A 15,815-nucleotide genomic window follows, 5' to 3' on the forward strand; every position below is an offset into this window, starting at 1 on the left:
AATTCCCTAATCCCCCGTAGATGGTATATTTGTATTTAAGCTATCACGTGTGTTGTGGTTCTTGAATAGCAAATTGCAGCAGAAGCCTCAGAAGAACAAACAAGTGGTAGAGAAGAGCATGCTGCTTTGGGAAAATCTCATGTATATTTTAACCTCTGTGAAAAGCTCAGGTGAGAACTTTCCTGAGGTCAGGAAGATGTGGGGGTTCTGACTGCAGAGATTTTATCTGCTTAACATTAGCTAGTCGGGATTGCATGAGGCTGCAATCCTCCAAACTGTTTGGCTGAACACCAGTTGTGCATAGCACAGAGAGAGATTGCCAAGAACCAGTTTTGTAACAATGTTTAGAAATTTCCTCTAACAATACAGACCGAATAAAAATTGCTTAATGATCTAGTGAATCATGTTCTTCTCTAAATGTTTAAAGTGTTTGCAAGTCTTATCTGATGAGTATCTCATTGTAAGTTGATGTGTCCCCAAATCACTGCTGATATTTTAGGTTTTGTTTAGTTTTTCAGTGGATCTTTAAATATGTTCTGTATGCGGCTTGGTGGTCCTTGTAGTGTTGTCAGCTCACATGGGCTTGGCTATCCTTTCCAGCTGCTAAAGCTGTGCTAGAAGATGAAATATGCTGTCCTATGTAACCAATGTCAGTATTTGCTACAGCAGTACTAAGGGCAGTCTGAGAGAGCCATTGCCTGGTGCACCACGAGAGGCATTTGTGTGGTGTGCTTAATGGGTGGTCTTGGGAAAAGAGAGAGAGTTTGAGAAACACTCCTTTAAAATGATGTGTCCACATAAACGTGGCATTGAACACATGGAGGTTGCTTCCAGGAGCTGCAGAGATGGAAGTGCACTGAATTACACACACTAAATTCACTAACTTGGCTTTTTTGACATGTGAATTTTTTTTACTTGAAGTAGGTGATATATCAGGACAGAAGAATAATGAATAAATTCAAAGCATGTTGTTGGGTATTTTAAAAATATTTAATTGCCACCCAGCTAAGTAGAACAAATCCTAAATTTCATAATTTAGAACACCTTTGATGGACTTGTTCAGAGCATGCCCTTCAGGGACATACTTTGGCATCTCTTGACCAAGGGAAATGAACTAATTTTGGCCAGTGGAAATGAAATGGTATATAATCAGGGCTATATTTTGTTGTTACTGCTAACATTATTATTTAAAAATTAGGCTGCCAAACAAAACCAGTGGTCTGAAGTAACTCTCATCCTCCTAAAACCCTGTCATTATTGTGTGTATGGGAACCCTATGCAATGTGAAAAATATAACGAGATCCCTTAAGACTTGCTGCTTGTTTATTTAAAAAATAAAACAAAAGTAGCTCAAAGTTTATTTAACAATATTTTAACATTACTATTTGATAAAGCTACTAAATTCATCTCTTTTGGGAGGGCAACAGAAAGAGTGATGTGAGTTACTAGGAAGTTCAAAACTATTTTGTGTGAAACCTGGCATAAACACAATCAATCCCAGACCCCCTTAATAAAGATTTTCAGGGAAGCAGTATAGGGAGTGCAGCCCACTGAACTATTTTTAATTTTATTTTTTTAAATTTTTTTAAAATTAGTTTTTGATTTCAAGACACATAAAAGAAACTGCTTTCTTGAGGCAGGAATTGACTGTACAAAAACCATACCTAAGGAATGGTTATCCAACTGCTATTAAAATTCACCTTTTGCAAGCAATTTTGTGGCTTCTGTAGTGTGCTCCAGTATCTTCAGAGCATGTTCCTCTCTGCATTGTGTCTGCATTCTCTTCCCCATCAATGAAAGCCACAAAAGCCTAACCTGATCCAGTTCCTTCAGTGTGTCCTTTCTACACTGGCTGAGAAAAACTGAACTTCAGCCTATTGTAAAAGTGTTTGCTGTTGGTCTGTTTTACTATATTTTTATCTCACAGCTTTCCCAGCTCCTCTTCTTGATGAGAACAAGCTTCATATGTTTTCTAAACCCACTTAAACCTTTTTTATATACTTTCTGTGGACCCTTTCCAGCTTGCTGCTGCTGGTAAACCAGATGTCCTTTAAACTTGCGTAATTTATTTACATAACCCACTTCCAAGTATGTTTATGGCTAAAGCCATGTAACTTCTTGTAGGTACATTAGTGAATGAACAGCTCTGCTTCTGCCTTAGCCTGGTAGCAGACAGATCTGAGCACTGAGATCCTGTCTGTCTTGTGGTATTCAAGGTAATACTTAGCATATATAAACAAAACTTTTACCAAATATGTTTTATAATATGGGATATTAGCATGGACTGGATTACTGCACACTGTTGTATGCCTGGTGTGACCATGTGAATAATTTAAAATATAGGCTGGTAAAGAGGAAAGTTTACAAAAATTACTGACTGTACACAATGTGTGTAGATGTATGATATTCTTAGTGGTCTCATCCTGAATTTCAGACCTTGTTCCTGAGTAAAATCAGATAAAATGGAAATGAATCCTCATTATTTGGTAACCAGAACACCTCATGGCTTGGAAAGCAAAATTCCTGTCAAATGGATTAAACAGGAAGGGTTGGAGGAATGGGATGTAATTTGGAGAGGGAGTGTATTTTCATCTTCAAGTAGTGCTATAAACCAGCCATCACTGAGAGGATCAGCTCACAGAGAGAAGTCTTAGCCATTCAGGAATGAAAAGCTGAGTGCATCACTGAGCCTTTTGTTGGAATATCTTCAAGTGCCTTACTTGAGCATGAGTGGCTTCACTGCAGCCCTTTGAGATAATTAATAGCAGAAGGAAGGGTATGTTTGTAGCAGGAGGAATGAGTTTTACAAATTGTTGGGCTGAGATTCCTGTTCAAGTTCTTTGCTAAAGGGGAAGAAATGTGTGGCAGTGAAACCAAGGAGTTTATTTTTAGTCTTGTGCCCTAAAACTGCTATCACCTACCTCTGTGTTGGAACAAGAATATTCTGTAATTTAGTTATTACACTGGGAATTCACTTTATTTTCAATAATATGTTTTGAGGATGACAGCCATAGCCCTGTGTTCTTCAGAGGACTCCAGCTGGCAGGCTGAAACTTGTGTTGAGTACGTGGAAGTTAGGACAGGAAGATCAACATTCAGTCTTATCTTCTGGTGTTGATGATTTCCCAGCACAGGAAGGACATTGACCTGCTGCAGAGTCCAGAGGAGGGCACCAAGATGATTAGAGGGATGGAGGACCACTCCTACAAGGACAGGCAGTGGGAATTGGGGTTGTTCAACATGGAGAAAAGAAGGCATTGAGTTGACCTAGCTGTACCTGAAGGGGCCTACAAGCAGGATGGATAGAGACTTTTTAATGAGAACATGTAGCGATGGAATAAAGAGGAATGGCTTCAAACTGAAAGAGAGTGGGCTTAGATTGGATATTAAGCAGGAATTTCTTTACTGTGAGGGTGGTGAGACCTGCAGCAGGGTGCCCAGAGAAGCTGTGGGTGCCCCATCCCTGTCAGTGTTCAAGGCCAGGCTGGATGAGGCTTTGAAAGACCTATTCAAAGGTCACCCTGCCCATGGCAGGGAGAGTTGAAAATAGCTGATCTTTAGGTCCCTTCCAACCCAGACCGTTCTATGATTCTATGGCATCCAAGGTCTAAGCCTCCATATGCTCCAGAGAGTTAGAGCTGGACAAGAGGGATCACTTTCTGTTGTAGAAGTGGTTTCTCCAATTAATTTATGGCTTAGGACCATACTTACACAGTCTTGTTTCTGCACAGCAGCTATTTTTAAGTGTAGAGAGCTGATGCATGCTAATTCCATATCCTGCCTAAGAGTTTCCATAACATGGTGCAGCCTTGGGTGCAAAAGTTTTGACATGTTTGTTTTTTACCATCTTGCATGCCTGTGGTAGGGGTGTGTGGGGTTTTTTTGCTCTTTGGTAATAAATGTTTTTGTGGTTTGGGACATTGACTGCTGCAAGAATTATGTTATTCTCTCTGTCCAGCCATACAGATGGCTTAACCACAGAGATCTCCATTACAATTGTCTTGTTAAGGTTTGAAATAATATTTAAAATATAAGTTGGTGCACATGCTGTAATTTTGGATGGCTATTTTCGCTTGTATGCTTATTAAAATGAGACCCTTGTTGTATGTTGTCTGCCAGGTTCCCAAGATCCTCAGTTGCTTTTCTTAAAATCACAGTTAAACCTTTCCATGAACTTCAGCCTAGTTAACCAGTTTAAGAGCTGGTAAGTTAGGCTTTTCTCCTGTGCTATACGTAGTATTTGTGTTTGTTCTGTGCTTCTGGTGCTTTCAAGGGTAGAAATCATGCATGTGCCTCAGTATTCTCATGTCTTTCTATTTTGGCTATAAGGGGAAGGAGACAAAATGTAGGCATGTCAACAAGTATGAAGCAGTAGTATAAATATAACTTTTCAAAACTGTTGCTCACCTTCTCTTAGAAGTGTTGCAGCTTTGCAAAAAAACAACAACTGATGACAAATACACTGTTGATTATCATTCATGATCATCTTAGTCTTAATATGTATGTTGAGCCCTGTCAAACTGGTTTTTAGAAAGCTATTACTGAAACTAATAGTAAAGACCATATAGTGCATTTTTTAGTTGTTTGTGCCATATCAGTTTACTGATGCTAACAGGTACCCCTGAAGCACTTAGTAGAATTCAAGTGCTCCAAAAGGGCACAATTAAAACATTGGAAGTTGATGACTGAATTCAGAAACTGATACTGTTTGTAGTGGTGAATGAAATAAATTATACAAAAGTGTACAAATCCTCCAGTCTTAAGTTATGTCTGCACAAAACAACTTTCCTGACGCAGGTGAAACAGTTAAAACTTAGTAAATGGCCACAGACAAGGAATGAGCATTTGAAGGATCAAAGGCAAAGCTGGAAATTGAACCCTTGCTTGATTCCTACTTTGCCTGATGAGGAGTGTTTCCTTTTCTGCAGTTAATGGACTGATGAGAAGCTCTATTTTCACACAGTTGTACAATAGGCTTCTGTGTAGATACTGCATTGTCAAGTCAAGGGTGTTTTCTGCTTAGCAGGAAAACCACAGGAAAATTGGTGGGTTTTTTGCACAGAAATAATATGTCTTTCTAGAATGAAGTGGTTTTGATCAAGAACTGCATGATCCAAGTAAGATTGTAGAATTGGTGCAAGAAGAAATTCTGTAACTTTGTGTAGTTCAGGCTCTTATCTCTTTAGAGTTTATTTGAAAAATTGTTATATTTCAGAGTTTTTTTTGTTTTGTCCAAAGACTGTGAACTGCAGCTATGTACAGATGTTTTAAATATTTCCTATTATGGAAAAAATATGAACTGTTCTAATTTTACTGAAAAAGAATACTTTTTTTGTAACTACATTAAAATGTCGTTTCAATTGGGTGGTAATAGACTGGATATAAACAGTTTATCCTCCACATTCAGCATTCATCCTTTCACTGTTTATTCTTCTATTTTTGCAGAATAGAAATGGTGTTTCCCTTTGCAAGCAATTTGCAGTTGTCAAGAGTATTGCTGATCAAAATAGAGCATAACATTCCGTGTTCTTTTGAGTCTCTTAACCTTCTAAACATGGAGTGCCTTCTCAAGGAAGGGATATTTCCACCTGTGACACAAATAAGCTCATTAGAAGGTTAATGGTAGTCAGTTGCTGCTGCTTTTTTTGGGTCTCTCCCATCCCTCTCCTCAGAAACTCCTGTTAACTTGCTTTCCAGTTTGCTTTGCCTTGTCAAGAGCTGTGCAGTAAATAATTAAGTGCATTAAGTGTAAGAGTGTTCTGTGGACCATCAAGCCTAGTTCAGGACTGAGAAGACAGCATGATTTAGGAGGAGATTGATCTTCATATTCTTGAAATGAAGTTTTGATTATCCCTTCATGTGGGATTCAAAATAAGCTTGTACCATGTATGGGTGGGATGACCTTGAATCTCTGGCATGGTTTATTGATGGAACAGGAAATCAAGTGTTTTGTCAATGCCATTTTTTGGATGCTTTTTGAGCTTTGTTTCTCAATCTCATGCCTTCAAAACTCCTTTGGTTGTAATTTTGTAGAGTATGAATATATCTTTTGAATTGCTAAATTGTTGAGTTTAGTAGTTTTATGAAATGAAATGCTATCTGTCTTTCTAGAAATACATTTGATGTCTTAGCTGCCTCTTTCAGATTTACTGCTTATGAACTGGGAAAGTTGAGAATTTGAAAAGTTCTGTGAACTTGGGACGTCTTGGAAATTGTATTTCCAAGCTGCAGAGTTACAAGAACTAACTTTGCCTGCTCATGAGCCATCACATTCTGACCTGAAGTGATAAATACAAGACAGTGAAAGCAGAGCATTTAATTACTTTTCTGGCTTTTGCTTTTTTTTTTTTTTTTTATTTATAGAGAGACAATGGCGTTCTTCAGCAACGTCAGGCAAGAATTACTGTAGAGAAACAGATCACTGGGTTTTTTTGGAGTTTGGGTATTTTTTTTTGTTTGTTTGCTTGTTTGTTTGTTTTCCCAACCAGTATTGCTCTAAAAGGGCTCTGTAATCATTTAAAAAACAAAATTAAATAATATAAAATATAGTAAAAATTTAAATTATAATATATATTAAATAAAATTTATTAAAATAGGCTAGTGGGGAGGAGCAGAGAAGTTTTCAGAATCAGAGTTCTGCCTTTTCTTTTTGTCTTTCCCAAAGGAAGTGGGCTACTTGTTCTTTAAGGGGATCAAGCCTGGTCATTTTCAATGATCAATCAGTTTACGGGAGTGTACAGTGCAGTGAGGTTCTGACAGAGTTGCAAGCAGGGCAGTGTGATTTCCCTGCTGGGTGCTCATGGCCAGCACAATGTGGCTGCACTTCAATCAGGACGTCTCTGAAGGACAGAAGTGACAGAGAACACGGCAGTTAATGCCTTATCTGCCTGCTGCTGCCCCACTGAGTACAGCAGTGGGGAAGAAATCTGTTGAAAGGGATGGGGAGCTGGGATAATGTTGATACTGATTGGATTAGACATTTTTCATGTCTGATCTTTAGTTAAGAAGCTGTTGAGTTCCTCTGCTGTTGATTGGACTTGATATTTCAGGTTCGTTTTTCCTTTGTAGTAGCATTAATAATGCCTTCAGCATGGAAATTTCTAGATGAAAATCCATCTATTCAGATTCCTCTAAACATGTTTTTGAGACAATATTAAAAAAAAAAAATCTACATAGGATTTCTGCAGCTTTGATATTTGTCTGGATGTGGGGCTGGTTTTGTGAGGTGGTGGGCATAACTTGAGAAGGTCTCTAATCCAAAGAATTTGTGACTTAGAGCCCTCTAACATGAAACTTCCCAAGTGCTCAAATGGTTTGATGCAGTGCCGCTTAAAACAGACGTGGCAATGGGGAACCAGTGAGCTGCAGAGAAGAAAACAAGCACTTGGTATTTCAGACTTTTTTTGTCTGTTTGCAATAACTAACCTGTTGGATTTTCCTCATACTATTCCTAGTGTTTTTAAACATGACTGAGAGAAGGACTTGGCAAGTCAGCAACATTAAATAGGAGGAATACTGAGACATCATTTCTTAACAAGAATCTTAATTCTCCTCAAGCTGTATAAACTTTCTTGAGTTAAATATTGTAGAGAAAAAAGATATTACATCTTCAGTGAAACATTAATGATAACAATTGGTTCTCTTTGCTGTCCAGGATGCTCACTAGAACCACCAGGTGATGTAAATTGCATCAGCATACTCTTCCTTCAAAAAGCAAAATAAACCACTCTCTTTCCTGGCTTGTTGGGGGGGGGGGGGGGGGAAAGACCATGGAGAATAATAATAAAAACTCTGAATCTTTATGCATGTTTTTGAGTTAATCTGAAGTTGAGTTGTATATTCTGACTGCAGTCCTTGGCCTGCACATAAGCATGTTAGCTGTTGTCAGGATGTGCAGAGGCACACACTCATGTAGCCAGAGCCAGAATTCATGAGACTGGCAATAGCATCTGCAGGGCTGCCAGCATTGCAGACCTGCAATTCAGACACTGTATAAACTGTCTTCTTTTTTAAAAAGTGCAGGAGAAATTGAATCTGAAAGACAATATCAAGAGGTAACTCTTACATGTTACGTACAGTAACTTGAAATTAAAACTGAAGGTATTTATATGACAGGCCTGAACCATAGGAGATATAATATATGCTGGTATTCTATGTGTTGTTCCATGACTAGTAAGTGATTGGTTGTGTGCTGACTGTGCATTGGAGGCAGCATGTTGGATGCAGGGGCTGCCTGTGAAGCTGGGAGGCAGCAGGTGACTGGTGTAGAGCTCCAGCAGCCACTGATTGAGTTAGAAAAATTGGGGTGAGATTGGGGAAGCTGGGAAACCTTCGTGCTTTTGCTCTTGCTGCTTCTTTCTAACAGCATTCTTCACAAACACCCCCAGCCCATGCCATTGTCTGCTTTCAAACTCTGTCTTCAATTTCTCTTGCTATGGTGCAGGAGAGAAGACAGGAGTTCTGAAACTCTGTCACAGTTTTTGCAGTTTGGGAGGGCCCTTGGTAGGAGCATTTCAGGGTGTTGTGTTTAGTGCTGTTGGCTTTCAGCCTGCTGCTAAAAGGCCTCAGAGCTTGCTTTCTGCGTGTTGTTACTAATTCAGCTGGTTGAACCAAGCTTTTAAACTATGAACACTTAACTTATTCTAATTTGTCTGTTGTTAGAACAACAGACAGAAGGGGTTGTTGAAGGTATTGTTGAAAGGTCTTGATGTGAACTCCTAACTATGTGGAAGATGCTTCTCACATCTCCTAGATAAAGAATTGGGCCTGCCCTTCCATCTCTCTTTTACACCCCTGTCTGACGTATAAAAGGAAGAGGTTTTTAGATGCGATGACACTTGTGTGCTCCCTGCCCTGCCAGCCTGGGAGAAGAAATCCTCCAGCGCCACAGCCATAGTCAGCTCTTGAACACCTGTAGGTGCCTGCAATGCTAACGTGTTTCCCTGTTTTCCCTCTGCAGCATCTCCCTTTCTGCTGTTTGCCAACCGGCGGGACGTCCGGCTGGTGGACGCCGGGGGCACCAAGCTGGAGTCCACCGTGGTGGTCAGCGGCCTAGAGGATGCTGCTGCCGTCGACTTCCAGTATTCACAAGGCATCGTTTTCTGGACAGATGTGAGTGAAGAAGCCATCAAGCAAACTTACATTAACCAAACTGGGAATGTGGTGCAGAATGTCATCATTTCTGGTCTGGTTTCCCCGGACGGCCTGGCGTGTGATTGGATTGGGAAAAAACTTTATTGGACGGATTCAGAGACCAATAGGATAGAAGTAGCTAATCTCAATGGAACATCTAGAAAAGTCCTCTTCTGGCAAGACCTTGATCAGCCCAGGGCAATAGCTTTGGATCCGGCTCATGGGTAAATATTAATTTGGCTTAAATGGATACTATGGTGATTTATGCTGAGTTTTTACTTATGAAAAGGAACACATAGCCTTTTGTTTCACTTAACTTTTTCCTGAGGTATTTTTCTCAAGATGTGTAACTGAACATATGTTTGAGCTTAAATATTTTGTTGCAAGAGATGGCAGCCCAGACCTTGAGCCAAAAAGAAAAATACAGCTGGTTCTTAGGTGCCAAGCCAAATATTCGACCAGTGTAATTACCTGGCTTATCCTATTGCACTTTGGAAAAGTAATTAATTTTCCAAGCTTTTTATTTTTATTATTTTCTCAGTGATCTTGTTTAGTGAGTTAACTTTGATTTTATATGTGATGTCTATTTAGTGTAGACAGCAACATGTGCAATTCTGCATGTGTTGAAACAGGAATTCTCACTTGCTGTGCTCTGGTAAACAAAATCAGGGTATTTTTAAGTGATGGTGTTAAATAATAATGTTTGTGCCAGCAAGGGAAAGAATCCAGGTGAAACTGTGGATTCTCAATGCTGTGAAGCGACCATGTTAAGAAGCAGTGAGAGTGCAGGCTGCATGTCTCAGTTCTTAAAAATATTTGTGTATGTGCACGGTTCCTCCCTCTTCAGTCTTCCCCAGAGTTTCACATGTGCTGTTTGCTCTCCCTCTGCACAAGCAGTGCTGGTGTTGTGTCCTTTGGGCCTGGCATTTATTGCAGTGATGACTGAAGATTTGCTGTGCTAGATGGACCCTCATAAAATGAGGAAAGAGAACCCAAGTGCATTTCTCTAGAGTGCAGGGATCCATACAGGTGGGCTGGTTTGCCACTGATCTGCTGCCATTTTCACAATACTTTTTCAGAGACCACTTTATCTTCCTCTAGGGTCTACATAGGTAGGTTTCTCATCTGTAGGAAAATCTGGTATTAACTGATATTTTCACCGAGTCTGTCCTCAGACAATGATGCTGAGTTAATGCAAGGGCTTAGTATAAACCATAAAAATAAAGTATTTGGTGGTTTATCCTGCTCTGGAAGATGGACAGTTTCTTGAGAAACTACCTCCTTCACGTGTGTGAGCAGTGAAGGTGGAAACTAGGCAAGAGAGGGCAGCTAAAGATCACAGGTCATCACTTCCATGCCACAGACTGGAACTGTGGTTGTTTTTGCAGTGTTTCCTGCGTAAGATTTTCCAGATGAATGCGAGGTGTTACAGGTACATTTATGATTAATACATAAAGGGCATACAAAGGCTAAATGAAACTGTGTGTACCCAAAGAAACAAAATCCTCAGTTTTGTTGACACGTCAAATGCTGGAGCTGCCTGTATCCTTCAGATAATGGCTGGAAAGGTACAGCCATTACCAGTGGAAGGGGAAGTGGAGTGACTTTGTTGGGCCAAAGGACTTTTCCAGAGGGGCCCTTATCCTTCTAATCCTGCCTTCCTTGCAGATGCCTTTAAGTGAAAGGAATTCTCCCCACAGCAAATTGTTGTATAAAAGAGTTTTAAATAAATTAACATATCAGGGCACAATCCTGTTGTACCCTGACAGCAAGTAATCTATGCAGAATTAATTAATGTTGATAAATTAGATATTGAGTTCAGTAGCCTACTTAAAGAGAGGATATGATGTTAAATTGAGTATTTCATGGTGAGGTGGATTACAGAGAGTGGTATGGCACTTTGCATGAAATGCCAGTGCCAGGTTTGCTTCTCCTAAGTGGATGCAGTTCCTTGCCTTTTGACTGATTCTTTAAGTGTTGAATCAGACAGGTTTGCCTGAAAAACTAATATGTTAAACTTCAAATATAATTTTAAAAATCAGACATCACATATATTTGTGGAATAAAACATGCAGGTTTGCTTTTACAACCACTTCATTTCACCTGGTATCTCTGAAATATTTCCTAGGTGCATCTGTGAAATGGTGATCATGACATTTGATTTTGGCACAGCAGGCTCTGGGGTTGAGCTCACATGTGTTCCATTTTCCAGGTATTCTCTGGGGAAGACAAGTGGGTGACAGTAGGAGAAAAGAACCATTTAGTATTTTATCTATTAGAGATTTTATTTGTCTTTTCGTTAAAAGAGATTTTATTTGTCTTTTCAAAATCAAGTGGCTGATACTGTTCCTACAATTCTCAGAACAGTATTAGATCAGAGCACCTGAGTAAGTTTGTGGGGTTTTTTCCTGGATCATGAAATGTGATGCAGTTCAGACTAGGGTTGTTAAAACTGGTTGAGGCAATCTGTCAGTGGTTAGTCATTTGCTTTCATTTTGGAAGAATTTCCATTCTGTAGATGTGACTTTGTCCTTTTAGCAGTTTCTGCCAGAGAAGTGGGGTGGGAAGCTTAGAAAATGAGGAAGAAAACTTCATTAATCAACTTTGGTTTCCAGAGGCAAAATGGGACAAATAAGCAGTTTGCAAATGCTTAGCTGATACTATTAGTACCCAAACATGGGTTTGTCTAGAATGCTCCAAATCAAACAAATCTAATCTCTCTTGAGATAATGACATTTTGTTGGGCAGAATGGTGGCATCTTCTCTTGTCTTTTAGCCTTAGTAAGGCTGTTCTGCAGAGGTGGATGGAGGACTGTTTGCTGGGGTGTTTGCAGTGGGGTGTTATGCCCAGAGTGGTGTTTGCCTAATAAGTAGATTTTATTCCATTTTGAGTGTGATTCTTCAAGCCGTAGACTAGTTTGAGAAAATGGAGAAGAACATGTTGAAAATACAGTCATCATCTCTCAGGAACACCAGAAGTGTAATGACCAAGCCTTAGGAGAGGGATGGGAGAGGGGCAAAGTTAACTTCTGGAGTTTCCTTTTGAAACCTGTTTTTCTGTGATTTCCAATTGACATTCAGGAGTATGATTTTTCAGATGTTCTGATGGGATTCCTAAGTAGTAAGTCAGATGTTGTGGTGATTTTTAAAGAGAGTTGCATCTTTTGCACATTCAGCCTATCTTCCTTTTTTAAAGGCAGTGATTATCTCATGGTTATGACTGAGAGAGATTCCTCTCCCCTTTCTGACAATCATTCAGTGCATTCCTAAAATTTCATTTTTTAAGGCAAGCTATGGGACACTTAAAGCTTATCTGTGAGTCTCTCTTCTTCTCAGAGGCAGTGAAAATAATTCATTGTACAGGGTCTTCTGATACTCTGAGAGAGTATCATAATTCACAAGAGTTGGCTTAATATGTAATGTCATTCTTTCCCATACACATTAAAATTTTCTTGCTGAATTCACTGTATATTCTAGGAATTAAAGGAAGCAGACTATGTGGCAATCCAGTTACTCTTCCCTGACATGAAGGATAAACTAAGAAGACAGAGGACAGTACAAAACATTTTTCTGTAAATTTGCTGATGCTTTGTTTTAAACATTTAGATCCCGGTCCTGCTGTAGGGTGTGTTAACCTGAATTTATATAATGGAGGACATTAGTCTAAATTCTTGGTATTGTTTGTAGAACATTGGCATTTATGTAAATTCTTGATAGGTAGACCACTGGTGGGGGATTCAGTAGTGTTGGTGTTATTAACTTTGAGTTTGATGCTACTGCATAAGTATGTACATGTTTTCAGGATAACAGCTTCTAACAAATCTGAATTTATTGTATGTAAAGATTTTACTCAAGCTCAGCTAAAAGAGGTAGCTCAAATTCCCTGCAATGCCATGCAAAAAACTTAAGTGTCATGAACATTGTCTGAAGAAGGAGGAATGTATTTGAAAAACAAATTTTTATCACGTGTTGTGGCAAGCAAACTTCACTTTCCTGAAAAGAAGTCTTCAAAAGAATGCATGAATGAGTAGCCAAAACAAATTATTTAATTCTCAGTCCTGTAGTGAAGGTCTTAGATCAGAACACCCTAGAATGTGTGTTGACAAGGGTCATTAAATCTATGACACAAAAATCTCAGTGCTTGCTACCTTCTCCATTTTACACAGGGCTCTGATTCTGAGGGTCTGTAGCATATCTGTAATCCTCATATCTGATTTTTACTAAGTGCTTAATGAAGTAGTTAGTTCACATAATGAAAGTCTAAAATGTGTTAGAGATATTTACTTTGGTTAATATAAATCTTGAATTTGTTATTACTTGTGTGATGGATGCTGTATTGCCTTTGGAGTGAGCTTACTGTCCAGGTCCAGGCTGTATTTTCTGTAGCTTGCCTTGCTCAGCAGACAGTAATGCCTGAGAAATTTCTGCCCCCTCTGTTTGCTGAAAGCAAAAAGAATTAAATGAGACATCTGTGAAATGTTTGTGAAATCATTATTTTAGGGAAAGATAAAAATTGCTTGCCTCAAGAAAAGGTGTGCTGTCTTGTGGTTTTTTTTTGGTGCGGGTATAACCACAGTCATCACTTGGTGTGGTCACTGGGGGTGTTGAGTTTGCCATACGTGAGCTGGCCTGCTGACCCTGGTGGGGTCTGTAGGAATGGTGTATGTGAGAGAGGAGAATGAGGACCTTTGAACTGGTTTGACTGAAGAAAAGCTGCAAACTGCTGCCTACATTTCCTCCCTCATTTTAATTCTTAAAAAGTCTTCCATGGCGTGGTGTGAGGCTGTTGGGCAGAGTCAGTGCTGGTGCCAGTGGGCCACCCCAGAAGCTGACTTCATTTATGGAGCAATATTCTCCTTTTGGAAGAGCAAAGCTTCGGGGGAAGGAAATAAGATACAAATTAGAATGCAGCAAAAAAAGTACTAAAAATAAATCATCTGTTTTGGCATTCTGCAGAATGGCTATTAGTTCAGAGATTAAAACAAGCCTAATCATGTCTGAACAGCATTAAGGGATTGTATGCCATAGCCTGGCTTAGCCATTGCCTCAGGTTGCTTATGGCAAATTAGCCAAAATCTGCAAGTAGTGGCTGTCATTGACCTAAAGTATATTTGGCACCAAATAAAGGATTAGATGGTAAATGCATCAAATGGGCTACTAAAAAATGGATATAGAAGGGACAGCTATCACAATTAGAAAGCTTTCAGTTCAGAGTCTAAAACTGAAAGCCTCAGACATGCCTAGTTGCTAATCCAGTATTTGCTCAGTGTCTCAGCAAGTCCATGAACAAGACCTGGAGCTGTTGTAACTCACAACTGTGTTTATGTCAGCCCTTCAAGCTGCACTGGTGTTTGCTGATGGTTCAGCAGGACCTTGGTCCCACACAGCAGTATGGCAGGTACTAAAGGTTAAGCATGTTGGCCTGCTGGGTTGGAATTATTGGGGTCTGTATGAGCTGCAGCCGACTGAGGCTTCTGATACAAATAAGGGTGAACGATGACATCTTTTAAGCAGTGTATCTTCTGGTCTTAGTCTCCTTTGGAATAGTTGAGAGGAAAGGGGATACTGAAGAAAAACTTGTGACTGTTGCAAGTGGTGGCGAAGAAAAGCAAGAAACATCCTGTGAGTAAAGAAGGCTGTGCTTTTTAGAAACCCTAACTTGTGGCTGCTTGGGCAAAATGCAGAAGATGCCCAGGTTTTGAGTGAAACGTGCTTATTGCTGCCTGAAAGCTAGAGATTACTTTATATCCTGTGTGTTTCTAGTTAGTAATTAATTGCAAGTATAAAATTATTTTGAAGCTTTTGGTTAGTTATTTGAAACTCTGTAATATATGAGTAGCATGATTATTATCTTAAAATGAAAGAAAAGTACTCAACTGTAAAATTGGTTCACAGTCGTATCCAGTATCTTGGTATGGCAGTAATTTCTGGGACTTGGAAAGCTTTTGATATGTGTCTCCAAATAGCTGCAAATAGTCTCATGCATAAGAAACTTGAGGTTTTTGTGGGAATTTTTATTTACTCTAATTTTCAGATTACTGTCCTTGATGGTGACAGTCTTGCTTTAAATAGTTCATTAGTCTCTTCTGCTTATTTCTCCGTTTTCCTGCTCATGGATATGACTGTTGTTCAAAGACCTTTTGCTTCATTTGAGAGCAGACCTGCCTGTTCAGAGATGATGGGAAAAAAGTAATTTACTTCTCCCCTACTCCCCAAAACTGCATGGGAAAGAGGTGGAAATGTGTAGACTTCCTTAAAAACCCTGTTGACCTCCCTCCCCTATTTGCACTCTTCTTTTGCTGCAGTTTCTGTGACTCCTCCTATCCTGAGTCCCGGATGCTGATACTTCTTTGCCCTTTACACATTTAGTCTTATTACATTTGGGAATTGTATTCTTCTCTTCTAAATTTCTACACTGTTTCTTGGGGGAAGAAAAGGAGCAGCAGGATGTTGTCACAGTGCCCGTGTGTGTTGCAGTGGTTTCTTGGGTGAAGTCAGGAATGCACTGGCACCAGAGAGGTGGTGGAAGCTCTTTGATTAGATGATGTCATTGGCTGCATTTTATAGCTGCATCATGTGGAGATCATGGCATATACAACATGTTGGTCTGGATGGACTGGCACTATTCTGTCATGAATGAGTTGCTTTGGTTTAACTCAAAACATGTTTTTAATTTTTTTTTC

The 15,815-nt window shown here is 39.5% G+C and overlaps 1 protein-coding gene across 1 annotated transcript in view; it reads left to right on the forward strand.

The window, feature by feature from the left end:
* The window catches only part of LRP5 (LDL receptor related protein 5), a 124,762-nt gene that overhangs the window by 21,836 nt on the left and 87,111 nt on the right, over positions 1-15,815 (forward strand). Inside the window, exon 2 of the mRNA XM_063158758.1 lies at positions 8,960-9,356. Within this exon, the coding sequence (XP_063014828.1) occupies positions 8,960-9,356 (397 nt within the window). The remainder of the gene's footprint in view (positions 1-8,959; positions 9,357-15,815) is intronic.

Source organism: Melospiza melodia, chromosome 6, assembly GCF_035770615.1.
Source record: "Melospiza melodia melodia isolate bMelMel2 chromosome 6, bMelMel2.pri, whole genome shotgun sequence".
NCBI lineage: Eukaryota > Metazoa > Chordata > Aves > Passeriformes > Passerellidae > Melospiza > Melospiza melodia.